Raw genomic sequence first — 18,665 nt, 5'->3', positions numbered from 1 at the left:
GCCGCATTGGCAGTGGTCTGCAAAGCAGGGTTCAGTCCTTGGTAAAAGATCTCCATCTGTAAGCAGTTTGGTAAGCTGTTATGTGGGCAGTCTCTTACCAGCCTCTTAAACCTTGTCTAAGCATCGCTGAGCGATTTGTCAGTTTCTTGTTCAAAATTGATTATTAATTTTCTTCACCTGGCATTCTTAGTTGGTGGGAAATATTTCTTCATAAACTTCTCCACCACTTGTTCCCAAGAAGTAATCTCCCCAGGTTTGAGAGAATACCCCATTTTTGTGCCTAATCACACTGAGAAAATGGAAACACAGTTAGTCGAACTTCTTCGATCGAAATATTCAGGAACACGAAAATGTTGCAGATTTCTATGAAGCTCCGGAGGTGGGCGTGCAGGTCCTCGCCACGCCTTCCTCCGAACTACCTAGCAGTCTGGATCATCTGCAGCATCACCGGTTTCATTTCGAATCGGGATCCATCAAGAGTAGGCCTCATGATTCCTAAGGAGAAATCGTAGAGGTTGGGCGATGCATAGTCCCGAATGGGCCTATTGTGATCGTTTGCCAATAGGATTGAATTTTCCATGACATTGTTTTCATTTGGTGCTCTGTTTCCAGGCTGCTCCGCCATATTATCTTTATATGGTTGTTATTGTTGTTGGCGGCTGTTTCTTAATCTTCATCGGAACATCCTCTCAATCTCTGGATTGTAATTTGCCAGAGATTGAGAGCTACAAACAAATCAGAAAAATTACCATTAGCACACTAAATTGTCGAAGTCCTCGGCAACGACGCCAAAAACTTTATGAGTTATTTTATGTGATGAAATAATGGAATGAAATGTGGTGATGAAAATGCATTGAGCAACAAGTTTTCTTAGCAGAATCCAAATATAAATTCCACTGAGTTTCCTGGTAAGTCCAGGGTCGAACTCAGGGACTAAGGAAAACAGTATGCGGTGATAATTTCTAAGAAGACTTTACAGTAACCAATCAATCAAAGAGTTATTTTTGGGTTGTTGTCTGCGGTATAAAAAGTACACGACGGATTTGAGAAAAGATTGATTATGCGGTAGATACACTGAGTATGCGGAGGAACGGGTTGAGAAGGTCTTTAGCTAGCGTTTCCCGAGAATGCGTCAAACTATGCAATCATGCTACACTTATGCGATAGCAAATCATTTTCCAATGTAAATGCGGTGCTCCTAGTTCTAGGACATATGTGTTGAATGCAATAATGTCTATAGAGCTTATTCCTAAGTCTCTACTTTTTTTCCTATGTGATGATGCAAAATGCACACAAAGACAAGGTGACCGCACACAATCATATCCCATCTTTAGGATGCATGCGATGCGTTAATAGAAAACAGTGCTTATTCATAAGCTCCTATCTCTTAACTATGCATTCTAATCTAACTCTCCCGAGACTAGATTCTAACCTGACTTTTTCAAGCCTAGATTCTGCCTTTAAACTCCCCTCCCGAGTATCTCTAATGGACGAATGATGCACATAATACAAGATAATCGCATAGAATGAAGATCCCTAGTTATACTAGTTAAGTGTTTCTCAACCCATTCGACAGATTTAGCTACTCATGCGTAATAAACAGAGAGTGAACAGATATAAAGAAGTAAATTCCATTTCTATAGATAAGTTTAAGTACAAAATGACAATGGAAGATAAGGATAGAGAGCCTGGTAGCAATCCCTTGCTTCTCAAGGCTTTTACACTGTCAACTCTATTCTATTCAAAAGATATTCCTGCTTCCGCAGGAGCTAGCCCTCTCTCTAATCTCAACGCTTCTGACAGTCTTCCAAGTACACCGGAACGATCTCTCAGCACAATCTCGCTTCTCTCGCTTTCGCCTTCAATAAAAGAAAAACTAAGAACAATGCTATTCTATCTAAAGGAAAATTCTCTAACTATCCGAACTCATTTTCTGAAGGTTGCCTTCGGTATTTATAGAGCTTCGGGGTGAAAGGCGTCTTCTCTCTCATGATTGCACTGATAGAATGACATTAATTCTCTGTCTGATGCGCCGAATATTTGTCACCGAAAAGTTGAGTGTATTTGCTACAGTAGTTCGTTAGCGGCTTATCAACTTAATTCGGACTCGACCGTCATCAGCTTTCTGTCCCATCATGATTTATTATGCTTTTCACCCAAATGCGCCCACCAAGTTGTGCTGGCTCTATGCGGAAATCCTTCTTGAGTAGATGTTTGTGGGCACAAATCACTACAAAGCCTTGCGGTAACGCTGCGCTCGACCGTTGCTTTCTTGTGATCGCATTTTACGCTTTAAGTTAACGCATATTCTGCACAATAACACAAAAGTTAACTGTTTTTATGCGATGAATGCATGCGATCGCAATGTTATAAACTTAATGCTTTTTGGACGCAATCTTATACATTTTATTAACGCAAACCTGCATTGTTTAATAACTTAGTAATATAATAACGTGTATTTCTGCCCGTTATCAGAACCTCCAAGTTCATGTCCTGAAATAACAATGTTTATATGAGGTCAGATGTTTATGTGACTTATATATTGTACACCCCACTAGCATTAGGACAAGGGAGATTGTTGGGTTAATGCCCTAAATCTCGTAGGGTTCTATAGTTTGTAATTGTACTGTACAAATATTTTATTTCTTTAATAAAATATGAGATGTTATATTTGATATTTTGTAGCATTAAAACTCACAAACCAATAAACTAACATCCAAGGTTATCCTCTGTAGCTTAAACATGTATGTGGAGACATACAGGTGGATCATGTTTAAGTTATAACCTAAATGGTCTATAGTAGATAGGTAAAGTTGGATACCTTGTCCTGATGAAATTACGAGTATGACCCATTTTGTAGATGTTACAATTGTTGTAAAGTGTTACAAATGATCTGATCCTGATCATTCATGTAGAGACATGTGACCAGGGGTATTCTATAGAAGAAGTTTGTATGAGATTAGACCACGAAATGACTAGTCTCATTAATAAACGTCTAATAGAGACTTACATTTCACCATGATGACCATAGGTGACATGACCTCAATCCTGAATGAGTTGTGAACGAGCCTTTTAAGGTAGTCTTTTGATTTGTATAGGTAAGAGTGGCCAGATTGTCAATTCAATAAGCCTACCATTTTGGGGATTCGTTTGATTGGGGAGCTAGAAACACAGCTACACAAGATGGAATTTACTCTTTCCTCGTGGTAAGGGAAAGTAGATAAATGACTCTCTTAAGGGTTGATTCTAGGGCTTGAACAATGTGACGCCACCCTCTCTCTTGGTCCGATAGGGATTTAGTCATAGTTGAACTATGATTTATTCTTCATTAGAGGGATCGGTGGTACATAAAGAGTTAGATGTAACTACAGGGAAAAACGGTAATTTTGGCCTAACTATACTTACGAGTAATTTGTGAAGGGTCATCGCACTGTTGATTGGTTATATCTAATGGACGTAGATATATATCTTTAGTGCGAAGAGTGCAGTTGTCGGTCTTTAGTGGAGTGGCCGACAGTTAATGAATGTTGAGTAAATTAATTAAAGAGTTTAATTAATTATTCGAAATTAATTATATGTGATATAATTATTTTAATTTAATTATATATAATGTAATTACTATAATGTATTTGATACATTATAATATAAAGTTTATTTGAGAGGAAATAAATATTTGAATATGATTCAAATATTAATTATGTGAATTGGATTCATAAAATTAAATTTAATATAAATGAGATGTATATTAAATATCGTTGATGAGTGAATTCTATAGGTTATATTGTATGTGATACGATATTAAACCATAGATTATATGCTATATATATATATATATTAAATTTAAATTTATTTTTTTAATATTAATTTTGAAATTTAGGGTTGGAAATAACTTCCCTCCTTTATTCTCTCTCAACCTACCTATTGTATGGGTGGTTGGGAGATTCTTCCTTCTGCTTCTTCATTTGTTTACACAGAAAGTCTTCTGGTTTTTTTTACAGAAGAATTCTATAATTGGTTTTCTCTTCCCAATCTTTCAATTTTCCTCTCAGTTCTTTCCCTTTCCAAAAACATAGAGCCCACAAAACTTTTAGATTCTCATTCCAGATAACACAGAGGAAATCAAGTAGTGGTGGCATCTGGGTTTTTAGTTCGTTGTGATTCCAGAGAAAAGGAAAATCATGAAGATTAAATCTTCAAGGATAAGTCTCCTTATTCATTTTTCTTACTTGTTTATAAACATGTTGAATTTTATATTAAATGCATAATGTTCTGTTTTTCTTCTGTAAAATTTGGGATTTGGATTCGATCCCATTTCCACTCAAGGACTTTCACCGGATCCTTCACTTACACGGTGACGATAGTTTCCACAAAACCAACGAACCGATCTGGATCGGCCTCCTTACGACGCCACTGGAATGTGCGATATAACTATTGTTGGGATTGGTGTCCTAATTCTCACAGAGTCTCGTAGTTTGTAAACATTATACACATTGTTATGCATAAAATAAGAGTTATTTTATTTTGCATTTACTCATATCCAATAAACAGAGATCTATGGTTATTGTATGTAAACTTAAGCATGTATATGAGATATACAAGTGGATCATGCCTTAAGTGATAACCTAAAAGGTTTGTAGTATAAGGATAAAGAAGGGATACCTTATCCTGGTGACACTACGGATACGGCCCGCTTTGTAGAGATTTACAAGTATTGTGAACTACTATAGATGGTCTGATCCTGACCATTCATGTGGAGACATACGAGTGGAGGTACCTTATACAAAGAGTTTGTATAAGACCGGACCACGAGATGATTAGTCTCTTTATATAACACCGTTGATACTTGAGACTTACATCTCACTTAAACAACCATAGGTGACATGACCTTAATCCTGAGTGTTTTAGGAACTCCTGCCTTTGAGGTTAGTTCTTTGATTAGTATGAGTGAGAGTGGCTAGATTTCCTACTCAACAAGCCTACCTTTTTGGGGATTTGTCTGATTAGGGAGCTAGGAACTCAGTTACACAAGATAGAATTCACTCCTTCCTCGAAGCAGGGGTAAGTAAATAGATTGCTCCCTTAAGGGTTGATTCTGGGTCTTGAACATAGTGGCCACATCCTCTCTTTAGAAGAAAGGACCCAGTCATAGTAGGAATATGACTTATGTTCATTAGATGGATCAGTGGTACTTAAAGAGTTAGATCTATTTACAGGGGCAAAATGTTAAATTGGCTGAGTTTCCTTGAGCGATCTATGAAGGGTTATCACACTGTTGATTGGTTGATATGGACATAGAAATATATCTGTAGTGAGGAGAGTGCAGTTATCGGTCTTTAGTGGAGTGCCTGGCAGTTAACGGATGGTGGATCTCGTGACTAAAGAGTTTAGTCAGTTATTCATGTACCATTGGAACTTCAAGCTATAGGTCCATCAGGCCCCCTTAGTAGCTCAATGGATTCAAGTTGAGAATCGGTTCTTGGAGTTAGTTTGAAGTGTTCAAATTAACACGAGGAAATTCAATGATATATGATATAATTGATGTGATGTATGAGATACATCAAGTGGAGGATTAATGTAATTATGATTTACATTAAGTACCATAAAATAGAAAGAGAACTATGGTTTGTATGTTTTATGAGATGAAATATTAAAACTATAGGTTATAAATATAATATGGTAAGTTGGTTATCATATTTATTTATAATAATATCAATTATTTGATAATTAAATCTTTTTCTTTAATAACCGATTGGGTGGGAGATTATTGGTGATTTTATGGTAACCGTGAGATAAAAAGGAAAAATGTTTTCCTAAATTTAGAAGTTACTTCATTCGGAAAGAACTCACGATAAATGCTATCAAGTGAAAGTATTTCACTAAGCGATAGCTCACAAAGACTAAACGATCGTGGAATTTGACTATACAATAGTTCATCAGCTGATCATAGCTAAACAATCGCGTGGCTTTGTCTATACGATAAGTTGTCATTTACTAAACGATCAGGCACATCGTCTATATGATAGACGCTTCTTATCTCCCACTTGCTTGATCATCTACACGATCATTGTTCTCTAGTCTCTTCCTCAAAGCCAAGGTCATACAGAGCCCACAACTCTTGGATTCTCACACCGATAATACCAAGGTAACCATTGTGGTGGTGTCCTCACTAAACTCGATTGGTTTCGAGGAGTCGTTTGGTCGTTCATTGGGTTCATGATCATTATGTTTGTTGTGTTCGTGCTAGTGATCGTGTTGCACCGGTCGTCGCGTTCGAGGGCTGTGTTGTTGTGGATGCTTATAGATTGATCGAGGGAGTTTGAATAATGTTTCTTCAAAGGTATGCATACTCTATCCCTTGATATTCTTTGAAAGCATGCTGTAATTTCTAGTTGTGCATGACTTGTTAGTTTCCGTTTCTTGTACTGTAATTGTTTGTGTTCAATTTCGAATGGAATTTGGAACGATCCTTCCGCTGCTCATGGAAATCCTCATGCTTGATTTCCTTAAACTAGAACATGAATAGGAACTGAAATTGGGTCATCCAATATCTCAACTTCCTCCTGTTTCACCTTCGATTGAATAGTTTCCCATTGTTCTTCCAGGGTCCTGAGGTTTTTTTTGGCATTCAACAACTATTTTCGAACGGTCCAATATGATGTATCCTACCCAAAAACTATTAGGAACGTACTACGACATTGAAAAGCACACACTGACATCGTAAAATACTAACCTCAACAACTTTGGTAATTGAGGTTATGGATGTCTTGTCCTTGCGACTAGTTGTCTTCCTCTTTTTGACCCATTCTCATCGTCCATCGTCTGTATTGTCTAAATTTCAAACCAGATTGGTCTGAATGAATAAACTTAAAATAACATCGTACATAAAACATATACAATACCAACCGATTCGGTCTCAGTAACTGAGGTACTATATGCCTTGCATCTACGTTTTGTTCTCGAGCCTTTTTTATGCGGACTAGGTACAATGATGTCGTCGGGATGAACATATGATTCATATTTTAATAGCAACATAAATTAGCAGAAATAGGAATTTGTGAGAGGGTAATCTTATTTATCTATTTTCACATACCTTTGGTTCAATAGAATCATTCTTACCGTTGCCATTGGCACCTGAAGGCACAGTTTCCATGAAACTCACATCCTGTGAGTCAACTGTAATGATCTCCTGCCTCCAAGTGCCAGTTCCAGAGGACTACAAATATCCTTAACGACAGTCTTCATTGTTTCACCATGTCATTGGGATGAACATGTGATTCTTATTTTAATAACAACTTAAATTAGCAGAAATAGGAATTTGCAAAAAAAGTAATTTGATTTATCGAGTTTCACGTACCTTTGATTCAATAGACTCATCCTTACCGTTGCCACCGACACCTGAAGGCACAGTCTCCATGACACTCACGTCCTATGAGTCAACTGTAATTATCTCATGTTCTCTGAGTGCCGGTTTTAGAGGACTACGAATAACCTTTGTTTCTTCAAGCCTTCCTTCAGAGGGATCCGGATGCAATATCCCCCCAGCTCCAGATGGGCCACCAACATCCTTAGTCACAATATGATGGAAATTGGTTTCGGGTTCTACGTCCACATCATTAGACTGCAACATCTTTTCCCTACAAGCGCGTTAAAGATACTTTAAGCAAACATACAAAATTGTAAAGAGCGTATATGTTCAATGGAAATCGTACCTTCAATAGTTTCCTTAGATATCCCATCATAGTAGAGACATGTCGTTGTACATCAGCAACCTTATAATGGAGGGCATTGAACTCAAACTTAACACTGGCCTCAAACTGATCCAGACAACCCTCCAATCGTCTTATTTCTCCCACAGCTTCAGATGTCAATTTCAAGACATCGATCTTAGACCTCAAATCGAACTTAAATATATTTATACGCGTGTAAAATCATTTGAGCTCATCTGTCACCTGGGTATCCGATATTCCACAATGCGTCGGATGTGGAGAATTGTCAATATTGATGTTTGGACAGGAGAGATCTTCTTCCCTGGTTCTGCTTATGAGGGTCATCATGTCCATGATCACCATCGTCGTTACCCTTGTTGTGACGGCCCCCACCCTTGTCGTCATGATTGTGGGCAGCATAACCATGATCGTGGGTAGTATCACCATGATCGGAGGTAGCATCACCATGATTGTGGCCAGTATCACCATGATCGTGGCCAGCATCACCCTTAGCACGACGATCGTCACCTTCATGAACAGGAAACGGTGGGTGGACACGTACTTCAGGGGCAGAAATTATGCGATGCATGTAAGCTTCCTCGTCCTTGGTTGTCTCGGTTGGTACCAGTCATACTGTTGTAACGGGGTTTCCCTATATGTAACAACTTAGGGTCATAAGCAACATAAGCAACAATAAATCAAAAAAAAAATTACATCCATTACCCGTCGTCAATTGAAAATATCTTTATGCAATAAGACGTGTATTGGGTTTTTCCTGCTTTCCCATCGAGACAAGCGTGGAATGACTATCTCACTAATACGAATTGCCACAAGGCTTCAGAGCGTAGAAATCATCCCATTCATCCACACTACAAACATAAAAGTATAATCAAATTATGAAAAACATTTGACGATAATATAAAAGGAAGTGTGCGTAGAATATGTACGTGAACTAACCTGAAAAGCGAATGACAATTCGTACAGGTTATATCTAGCTAACGTTCTGGGTTCTACTCGATTGATAGCATCGGTGAGAATTCTCTTTAGACTACTAATTGCCTTCTAAAAAATCACACTACTCCAGTTGTAGTTGCAAAAAATCTCCCAATCATCCATAATACCGAGGATGATATAGTCAAACACCTGCTTCTTCTCCCTCCCTATCATGACCAACTCTATGAAATAGGCAAGTGCCACTTTCACCACATTCTCGTCACTTTTAAAGTCCATAGCAAAAAAATGTTCCTCGGCTTGAGTCAGTTACAATCTAGGCCTATTGTTGAAGTATAGGTTTCTAAGCCTGGTAGGGTTAGGATTATTCTGCACCACTTGCTCCGTACCCTCAACCCAGTGATGAGGTCAAATTCATCCTTACCAAATGACACCTTAGAGCCAAACAAATTAAAGAAAATTACATTCGGTCTATTATCCACAACCTCATTGAGAAGTAGGTGATATATCAATTCATTGAGGGGGAGAGTACTATCTAAAATGTGTCCAAATATGGTTTGTCTAAACATGTCTAACTGGACCTTGATTAACTTCATATGGATCATCATACAGTTCTTAGCCAAAGAAGAACACGAAGAAAACGAAGTCTTAAATAATCATGCTGGCTCGATTCTCGACTCCATAATAGTTACCTATACGTGCCACAAAACATGGTACGGTGTTAAAATCCCTAGTGAAAGAAAATACTCTTAGAAAGGACGAATGTCACGAGACAAAAGACATAAATTAACTAAACTTTACGGACTATAGACTATCTTTTGTCTCATAAAGTTGAGTTCGTAAGTAAATTTTTATCTCGTGAAGTAACTTCACAAGACAAACTTATAACATTATGAGACAAATGAGATAGTCCATCGTTTGTCTCATAAAGTTATAAGTTTTTCTCGTGAAGTAACTTCTCAAGACAAACTTACAACATTACGAGACAAATGAGATAGTCTATCGTTTGTTTCGTAAAGTTGTAAGTTTGTCTCGTAAAGTTACTTCATGAGACAAAAGACATAAATGAACTCAATTTTACGAGATAAAAGACTAACTTTTGTCTCTCGTAAATTCGAGGTCATTTCTGTCTTTTATCTCATGAAGTAACTGAAGGGATCAGATCCCGCAACGGAAGCATTTCGACGAGGAACACATTTCATCCTACAGTTCGATTTTACATTAAATGAAATCGTTACACTAAATAGAATAAATAAACATGTAAATTAGCATGCTTTTAGGGAAAGGACTAGAACAATTCTTAGCTTTGTAGATTCCCTAATGTCATGAACAAGTCTCTCCAAGGTTCCAACGAACGAATCTCCAAACGGTCTTGATCACGTATAACTCCTTGAACGATCTCGAACACTACCACGAGAGAAACCTCGTTATTCTCTTAGGATTCCAATAGAGGATAAGTGGTATCCAACTATTGGGAGAGGGAGAGAAGAATAGTGTTTTTTGGATAGTAGAGAGGCTCATAGAAAATTATGCACAATAACACTAGGAAGTTGTGTATTGTCAGAGTTTCTCTACAATGAAACTGTATTTTGTGTTTTGCAAAGGGTCATAAGGAAGTCTTTGCATAGGGAAGGGTCGAGACCTTTCCCTAATATATTTTCTTTTTTGCAATTAATTAAATAATGCTTATTTAATTAATTAACCTATTTAATTAAATAACACATATTTAATTAATTTGCAATTAAATAACACTTATTTAATTTTAATTTTTACAATAAGTAAATAACCAATTATACATTAAACTCAATTTAATGTATATATTTCATATGCATCACATGCATATGTGCAATACCTCTCTATTAATTAATTCTTTATGGATCTAATTCACTTGAATTAATTAATTTGAATTTTATTCAAATATTACCTTCCAATTTAATTATAGATCATATCCATAATTAATTATATATTAATCACATTAATATATAGTTTCCTCAAATGAATTTGAACAATTCAAATTATCCCTTTTAAGTATCCTCTAGTGAGCTAACGAGGGAACATGGTGGACCTGTAGATTAGAAGCTCCAACCATATGAGATTAATTGGTTAAACTCATTAACCAAAATAATCAATATTCGTTAACTGTGGGTATACTTCACCAAAGACCACAACTGCACTTTTCTTGCTACAGATATATTTTTGTGTTCACAGATATAAACCAATACCAGCAAGTTATTCCTTCACGAGTGTTCGTAACACCAACTGGATCAAATTACCGTTTTACCTTGGGTTACCTCAGAATTCTTAAGTACCAGTACTCCTCTAATGAACAACCTGTTTATGGTCCAACCAATAAATAGAAACCCCTCTTGGGCCAATGAGAGGGTAAGACCCTTTGTTCAAGTCTCAGAGATACCACTTAAGGGAACACTCATCTACTTACCTTTAAGGTGGGAAGGAGTGAATTCCATCTTATATCATTATGTTTCCAGCTCCCCACTCGGTCTTGTCCCCGAGATGATAGACATATTTGATCGACGATCTGGTCAGCCTCACCCATACAAGTCAAAGGACAATCCCTCGTGAACAGGAGTTCATAATATACTCAAGATTAAGACTAAGTTGCCTAGGTCATCCAATTGAAAAAGGAACCTAACTAGTTAACGGTGTTACATCTAGTGGTTACTATTTCGTGGTCCAGTCTTATGCAAACTCATTGCATAGGATACCCCCACTTACATGTCATTTACACGAATGCGGTGGATCCTGTATCAAATATAAAGTAGACTATATCCATAGTATTATCATGATAAGGTACCCAACATTATCCCTATACTATGGACCCTTTAGGCTATATCTTAAACATTGATCCCTGTATGTCTCCACATATAATTCAAGACTCATAAGACAACCTTGGATGTTAGTTTATTGGATTTAGGGTTATTAAGATAAAATAAACAAATAACACAAATAATAACCTTTATTGAATTAACAACTCTTTATTGATGACGGTCAATTAATAATGTTTAATATCTACGAATTTTAGAGCATAAAACCTAACAGTAATTTCACAAGACAAACTTATAACATTACGAGACAAACGATAGAGAGCTTTCAAGTAATTTTACAAACTTCCCACTGTTGCGAATACTTTCACGAGACAAATATTGGCAATAACATCATGAGATATTTGCCTTGTGAAATTCACCCAAAAAAATGCAAAATCAAACCTAGACGAACATTTATCCCACATAGGATATTTGTCTCGTGAAGTTCTTTTAAATTCGTTAAAGTTCAAATGATGAAAAAGGATTTTGGGTTTTTCACTATCGATTCCCTACCAAAAATCACACCGACTCCCCTTTATATAAACAATACAATTGATTAATAATTTAGAAAGAAAGAAGATGGAAAAGGTACTTGTGTACTTTTGTCAAAATCTGAATCGGGTGAAGGGGAAACGGAATACGTCTAACGACCACGAAAGGTGGGTCTTATTTGTGAGAAGAGAGTCCAACAATGGTTGAAATTTTCACGGGAAGATGAATAAATTGAACTCAATGAGAAGAAGAAAAGAAGTAAAAAAAACCCTAACTTCTACGAGAAGATGAACAAATTGATTTTTATTGAAGGGTAAAATAGTATTTTCATATATTGGATCTCCTATTAAAGTCGGAAAAGATGGAAATATGTTAAAGAAACTAGATATAAAAAATGACGTTACTTTTAAATTGGAAAAAACTTTTCGAGTCAAAATCTACAATTTCCCAATTTTTTCCTTATTCTTATTCGGTCAAATATCGGGAATTTGCCACATGCCGTCCATAATGCTTTCCAGATCGACCGGGTTCATCGTTTCAATTGTATAATGCGAACTCCGGCCACCGAGGCTGGTCTCTTCTTCTTTTGAATTCAAATCACAGCAAAAGAGAAGATCCGGAGACCTCATTCAACCATGAGATTCCATATTTCGTCTGCAATTTTCCCTTCTTTGTTAATCTCTCTCCTCCTTCTAAACACAGCATCCCTCTGCAGAGCTGAAGTTTTAACCCTAACTGCCGACACGTTCTCCGACAAGGTACCATTTCAAACCCTAATTTACTCATCAAAGGTCCCCTTATGTGTTCTTTATGTGCCAAAACATGTAGGCGAAGGGAATGGGTCTTTTGGCTTTTGAACACTGTCTGACGTTGTCAAGCCTATTTTTGTAGTTTTGATTGATGTTCCTCTAAAATTGATGATTCGTCACTGAACCCAATTGTTATTTGGTCTATGAGCTCTATGCATTGCATGGATGTGACCGATTGGTTTGAGATTGAAATTGCTACTGTCCACTGGGATGCTACAATTTTTGATCCGCAAGAACGAACTGCGGCAGCACCGAGGAAAAAATGAAGATCCTATTGCCCAAATTAATTTCACTAATAAACTTTATTCTGAATTTCATCGTATGTTTCCAATCACCAGTAGAAAATAGCTTTTGGTATTGGGTTTCGGTTGGAGTATGGGCAAACGAGGAACCAACAGTTGAGAAGGAATTACATGCTCATGAAGATCAAACTAACTTGTTATGAAAACGTATTGTCTCATTTAGAGTGCAAGTGTATTGTTCAGCAGGATTCTGATTAGTTACATTTTAGTTTTGTTGTTCCTAGATTTAGTAACATTGGTGAAACTTGTTAAGACAAGGCTGCTCAGAAACTGTTGAAAGACCGTAAAATTTAAATTTGCAAATTATTTCATTTTTAGTAGGCGAGCCATTCTTAGTCTCACTTGGTTATTTCGACAGTGTCATTTCAAATTAAACTCTTGATTGATGGTAGGTAAATCAGCTTTCATCTCTGGCTTACAGTTTTCATCTTCGGCCTTCATGTTTTTATGCTGTTATGTTTCCTTTGGTTTATACCCTAACGGATTTTAATTTTACTTCTATCATCCAAGAATGCGTAATCAAAGTTTCAAAATAACAGTATCAATCTTTGAAAGGGTTAAATCTGATTAAGATTTGATGCCACTGTATGCCATTTAACATTGTTTCTCATGATAGAGAGTTGTATTTTGCAGGTAAAGGAAAAAGATACTGCATGGTTTGTCAAGTTTTGTGTTCCTTGGTGCAAGCATTGGTTGGTATCATTTCTCATTTGTAGTGTCCTGGTTATTTGTCCTGCCATTAATCCGTTGTTTAGTATTGCATAATTACTTGCAACATAAATTGTGGATTTCAGCAAGAATTTAGGATCATTATGGGAGGACCTGGGGAAGGCAATGGAAGGTGAGGATGAAATCGAGGTTGGAGAAGTTGATTGTGGTTCTAACAAACCAGTTTGTTCTAAAGTTGATATCCATTCATATCCTACATTTAAGCTTTTCTATGAAGGGGAAGAAGTTGCAAAGTATACAGGTACTTTTCCTCCCCCTGGCAGTTGCATTGCTTTATTTCGGTTATCCTCATCGTCCATGTCCAATATTGTTCTGGTTCTTTTCCCCCCCTTAATTTTGTAATTTAATGACTTGCAATTTAAATAGTGAAGCTTTTTCATCTATGCACATTCTTCACTAGTCAGCATACACAAATTAAAAAAGATCAGCTCATTGGTCTCAAAGCTCCTCACTGTATCTCCTCCCTTTAAATAATCAGGTTGAGCTTGGTTCTGAATCTTATTAAATGTTTTGAATAGACATTCTTCAACTTTAATGATTTTCAGATTAAGTTAAGTTAGATGGTATAACCTAACCTATTATATATCCACATTCCAGTTCTCTCAAGTTCTCAACCTCGTGGTTCTACTATAAATGAGTTATGTTTGTCAATATTGGAAAATTGAATGAAATGCCCCGTTGCATTTTTACATATGGAGTATGTAAGCAGTAAAAATTATTTTTGGATTAGGATGATTTACTAGCTATGCTTCTACAATGACTCAGGGCCAAGAGACGTTGAATCTCTCAAAACCTTTGTTCTTGAAGAAGCTGAAAAGGCAGCAGAAAAAGCGGAGCAGGACAGTGATAAAGAATTGTGATTATAGGTAGGACAAATTTTTAACTTATTCAGAGTAGTTCTTTGCCCCTTCCCTCGAGATTCCATTCGCTTAGTGCACCAATATTTGATAAACATATTTGATTTATACAATCAAATAGATTCTTTTCGATGCAGTGTTGGACTATATACACTTGATGCTCTTGGCATCCATAGACCATGAATCTGGTTGTTCATGAACTAGACCATTGATCATCACGGTCGTTTTTGCACTGTGATTAGAATGCTTAAATTTGGATAGATTTGGACCGCGATCTCGGTACCATTGTTTGCTCCCCCTTCTGTTTAGACTTCTCCCCCCACGTTTTTCTGACATTTATGGGTAGCTGCCTTTTGGTTGGGTTATGCCAAAGAGAGGTAACAAAATTGGATTAGAGTATTTTGTACTTAATAGGTTGATTATATATTATACCTTACATTATATGCAGACTTTTTATTTGGAACATTGGTGTTTATTTCTCTTGTTGATAGCAATATGCAAGCTGGGTACTGCCAATTCTGTGTAGTTTACTGAAATCAGAATGGGTGATTTTGAAAACCAAATCATGGTTTGGGTTGATGGTTCTGGTTCTGAAGTTTCAGATAATTTTTTTTTTCCCTCTAACTTTCGTAGAGAAAAAAAATGATAGAAAACAAGGACAAAAAAAAAACAAACCCACAAAGAAAGGGAGCTTCCTCTACAAAAATGGACTCAAACCATGCGAAATAACGCCTATTGAATAGTTACAAAAAGTGTTCAAAATTGAAACCTATAAAAAAAACATGAAAGTGAAGGAGGGACCATACTTCACTAAGGTTTCTTTCCACTTTCCTTAACACAAAACTCATAACATGGTGCACACACCAACAAGCTATAAAAAACAGTCACTCTCCTGAAAAAAAAAACGGATGGAGAAAGAAATCCTAATCATAGCACTGGTGTCTTTGTGACTAGCGTACTACTTCTTGTGAGGGATCTTTGGCACTTCAAATAATGTTTGTAAATCTCAGTATTTGTCCGTAAAATTTTATAAAGTTCCTTAACAAAACCCATTTCATATGCCAAGAAAAATTAAGATTCGGCTGAATCCTATGGAATTGGAAAGCTTTATAAACAATATAGGACAGGGCAGGCAAAGGATGGAAGCTCTGTGATTGTAGTAGGGGGAAAGAGAGTGCTCGCTGGACTAGGATTTCATTGTTGGCCATTATTTTTCAAGAGGTGTGATTTTGATGGATGGAGAACTAGATTAACGGCCTGATTTCATTGTTGGCCATTAATTTTCAACCTAGAAAGGATTAACATAGCAATCTTTTCAATAAGGTCAATAGTTACGTGATCGTAGAGTGGTAATTTTTCATTGTTCTACTCACATTGTTGTTAAGCACAACTGCATCAAAATTTACCTGAAACGAGTACAAACTTGTTTCGTAACAAAAATTGTTGCTTAGTTTTGATAGAAATTTTCTTTTTCTATGGTGGAAGATTAAATTATTACCCAATTTAAAACACATTGTTATAAACTAAAAGTTGGAAGTTAAATTATTATAAAGTTAAAAACAAAGGGACTAAATTCAAATCATACGTGTCTTTTTAGGTTTTGCTGGTTAAGGAATTCAAATTCTGTTTTATGTTTTTAAATTCATCAAGTATAGTAAATATGTGTTTGGTAGATATCTCCAATTTTGTTTTTAAAACTATTCTCAAATTGTGTCCAAACAGTGCAAATTCTAAATTTAGTCCCTAAATTGCAAACAGTTCTCAAGATTTTGGATTTTAAATTCTAAATTGTAGAATTATATTAAATAAAGATAAAAAAAAATTAGAAATAAAATATGTCTGGTCATAAAATATTTTAAATTCATTTTTTTAAAAAGAAACAAGATATGTATTATGTACAGTATTATTAATTATATAATATTATAAAATAATAATTATATAAAAAATTTAGGTTAGAAGACGCGATTGGTCTCTAAAATTTTTTGTGGAAGTAACAATTTAGTCCTTAAACTTTAGTTTGTAACGATTTAGTCTTTATACTTCCAATTTGGTAACAATTTAGTCTTTGAACTTTAGTATATAACAATTTAATTCTCATACTATCAAATTTGTAACAATTCAGACCCTAACATAAAAAGACAATCAAAATTAGATGCTATTTTTTTTATTATTATTATTTTATGATGTAGACTTTATATTTTATACAAATATTGAGTCTCTAGTCAGTTTATCAGTTTATTGATGCAAGAAATCTTATTAAACTTTAACACTAATTTCTAAAATAGGGATTAAATCATTACAAATTTTAAAGTACAAGGACTAAATTGAAATTATAGAGATTAAATCGTTATAATCTAAAGCTTAGGGACTAAATTGTTACTTCTTTGAAAGTTTAGAGAGATTTTTAACAATTTTTTTAACATAAACCATATTCATAAGTAAATTAATTATAATTTATTATCAATTAAATATTAGTGAGTAACTACAACTAATTTTATTATTTATAAATATAGTATCAAACATATTTTAAATAATTGTTCAAATTATAATATAATTTTTGAAGTTGTTACCAAACATATATCTAAAAATATAAATACAACTTTGTTTTTATTGATTCCGTTGTTTTTAGATTCTCTACCAAACCGATTAACCTTTCTTTCTTCTTGGTCTTTTCCATTTTGTTTTTTCACGTCATGTTTTTGGGTCACAAATTGCATCTTTGGGAGTAGACCGGGTAGGCAGGTTCCGGGTAAATTCCATAATGTGCTCATGGTGTCTCTGCTTTCCAAAACCCAGAACCACTACCGGATACCGGCTGCGGAATAAAATAATCCCATTCGCCATAAAACCTCAACATATCAATCTTCTTCACTGTACTCTCTGTCCCCCATACTAACTATTTGCTTATCATGCATAACCATCAAACTTTACTTTATGTTATTTTCAAATACAAGAAAATGAGTAAGTTTATTTACGAATATAATAAAACGTCAGTGTTTATTAGTGATAGCGAGGGATTGATACTAACATTTTGTTATATTTGAAAATATTTTCAACAGTTTTTCATTTAAAATAATTATCCTAGAAATAAATATATAAAAACTATTTCTACTTTTCATTCATCAATATATTTTTTGTTTATTAATTCTATAGAAAAATACTCCCACTAAATTTTCTGTAACTAAGCTCCAAGTTGGTAAATATCTATTTCTTTTTCAAATTGATAATTCAACTTTGGGTCGTACTCGTCTCACAGGTTTCAAGATTATCCTTCAATGCAACGAAATCAAGGTTCTTGAAGTTATGACTATCCGTGATGCTTTGAATAACAACCTTTCTACCAATGTTCAAAATATCATGATGAGGTATAATTGTCTAGAGGTCGTTCATCTCCTTAATGATAATGTTTGATCTCTTTGAGATCTCTTTTTTTAGTGAGTAGATCAAGTCTTTAGCAGTTGATTTGCGGTATGTTTTCTTCTCTCAAGTCTCATGTAAAGCGCTACTACAATTTTTTGGCTCATTCCCTTTCAAGAAGGGTTTTGGAAGAGCAAACTTCGTCTCTTCTTCTTTCCCCTTAATCGAAGTGGTTTGTTTTGTCACCATGAGTGGTTGTGTTTTGTTTCCTCAATTTTTTTAATGGTATGTATATATATTAAGTTAAGTTCATTTATTAACATTTCTTTATCTATCGGTGAAGAAGTTTAATGGAAATTATGAAATTAGAAAGTATTGTTTCTTAAAACACAATACCAAAAATAAAATCGTTATCAAATTGCTTATTTGATTATTCAAATCTCGATGATATCAACCAAATAAGTAGTTTTTCCTTAATGATAGATCATATCAAACAATGTTAAAATTTAAAAAACAATCTAAAATTCTCATTGCCACTAAAAAATTATAACGATAGTTTTACTATTAACATAACATTAAGAAATAAAAACTGAAGTATGTTACTTAAATTAATTAAAAATAAGTTAAAAAAACATAT

The 18,665-nt window shown here is 35.2% G+C and overlaps 1 protein-coding gene across 3 annotated transcripts; it reads left to right on the top strand.

Annotated features, from left to right (window-relative positions):
• Positions 1 to 12,348: 12,348 nt before the first annotated feature.
• Positions 12,349 to 18,279, top strand: PDIL5-1 (PDI-like 5-1). 3 transcript variants are annotated; one of them, XM_039044697.2, is made up of 5 exons: positions 12,388 to 12,732; positions 13,719 to 13,777; positions 13,880 to 14,055; positions 14,580 to 14,680; positions 17,928 to 18,279. In XM_039044697.2, exons 1-4 carry the CDS (start codon positions 12,610 to 12,612, stop codon positions 14,672 to 14,674), a joined length of 453 nt encoding a protein of 150 aa, XP_038900625.1. In that variant the 5' UTR covers positions 12,388 to 12,609; the 3' UTR covers positions 14,675 to 14,680; positions 17,928 to 18,279. The 3 variants fall into 3 exon arrangements, with proteins under 3 accessions (XP_038900624.1, XP_038900625.1, XP_038900626.1); XM_039044698.2 differs by lacking the exon at positions 17,928 to 18,279 and adding an exon at positions 14,809 to 15,134; XM_039044696.2 differs by lacking the exon at positions 17,928 to 18,279 and having other exon boundaries at positions 12,349 to 12,732; positions 14,580 to 15,134.
• Positions 18,280 to 18,665: the final 386 nt, after the last annotated feature.

This window comes from Benincasa hispida, chromosome 10, assembly GCF_027475165.1.
Source record: "Benincasa hispida cultivar pf3 chromosome 10, pf3_genome.v1.1, whole genome shotgun sequence".
NCBI lineage: Eukaryota > Viridiplantae > Streptophyta > Magnoliopsida > Cucurbitales > Cucurbitaceae > Benincasa > Benincasa hispida.
The sequence above is the reverse complement of the archived record's forward strand: the minus strand, read 5'-3'. Positions and strand labels throughout refer to the sequence as shown.

Bases quoted from the DNA above. Each gene is read 5' to 3' on its own strand.
- PDIL5-1 (XM_039044697.2), top strand. From the start codon at position 12,610: ATGAGATTCCATATTTCGTCTGCAATTTTCCCTTCTTTGTTAATCTCT. The intron at 12,733-13,718 runs GTACCATTTCAA...TGTATTTTGCAG, and splicing joins CCGACACGTTCTCCGACAAG to GTAAAGGAAAAAGATACTGC. The intron at 13,778-13,879 runs GTTGGTATCATT...TGTGGATTTCAG, and splicing joins GTTCCTTGGTGCAAGCATTG to CAAGAATTTAGGATCATTAT.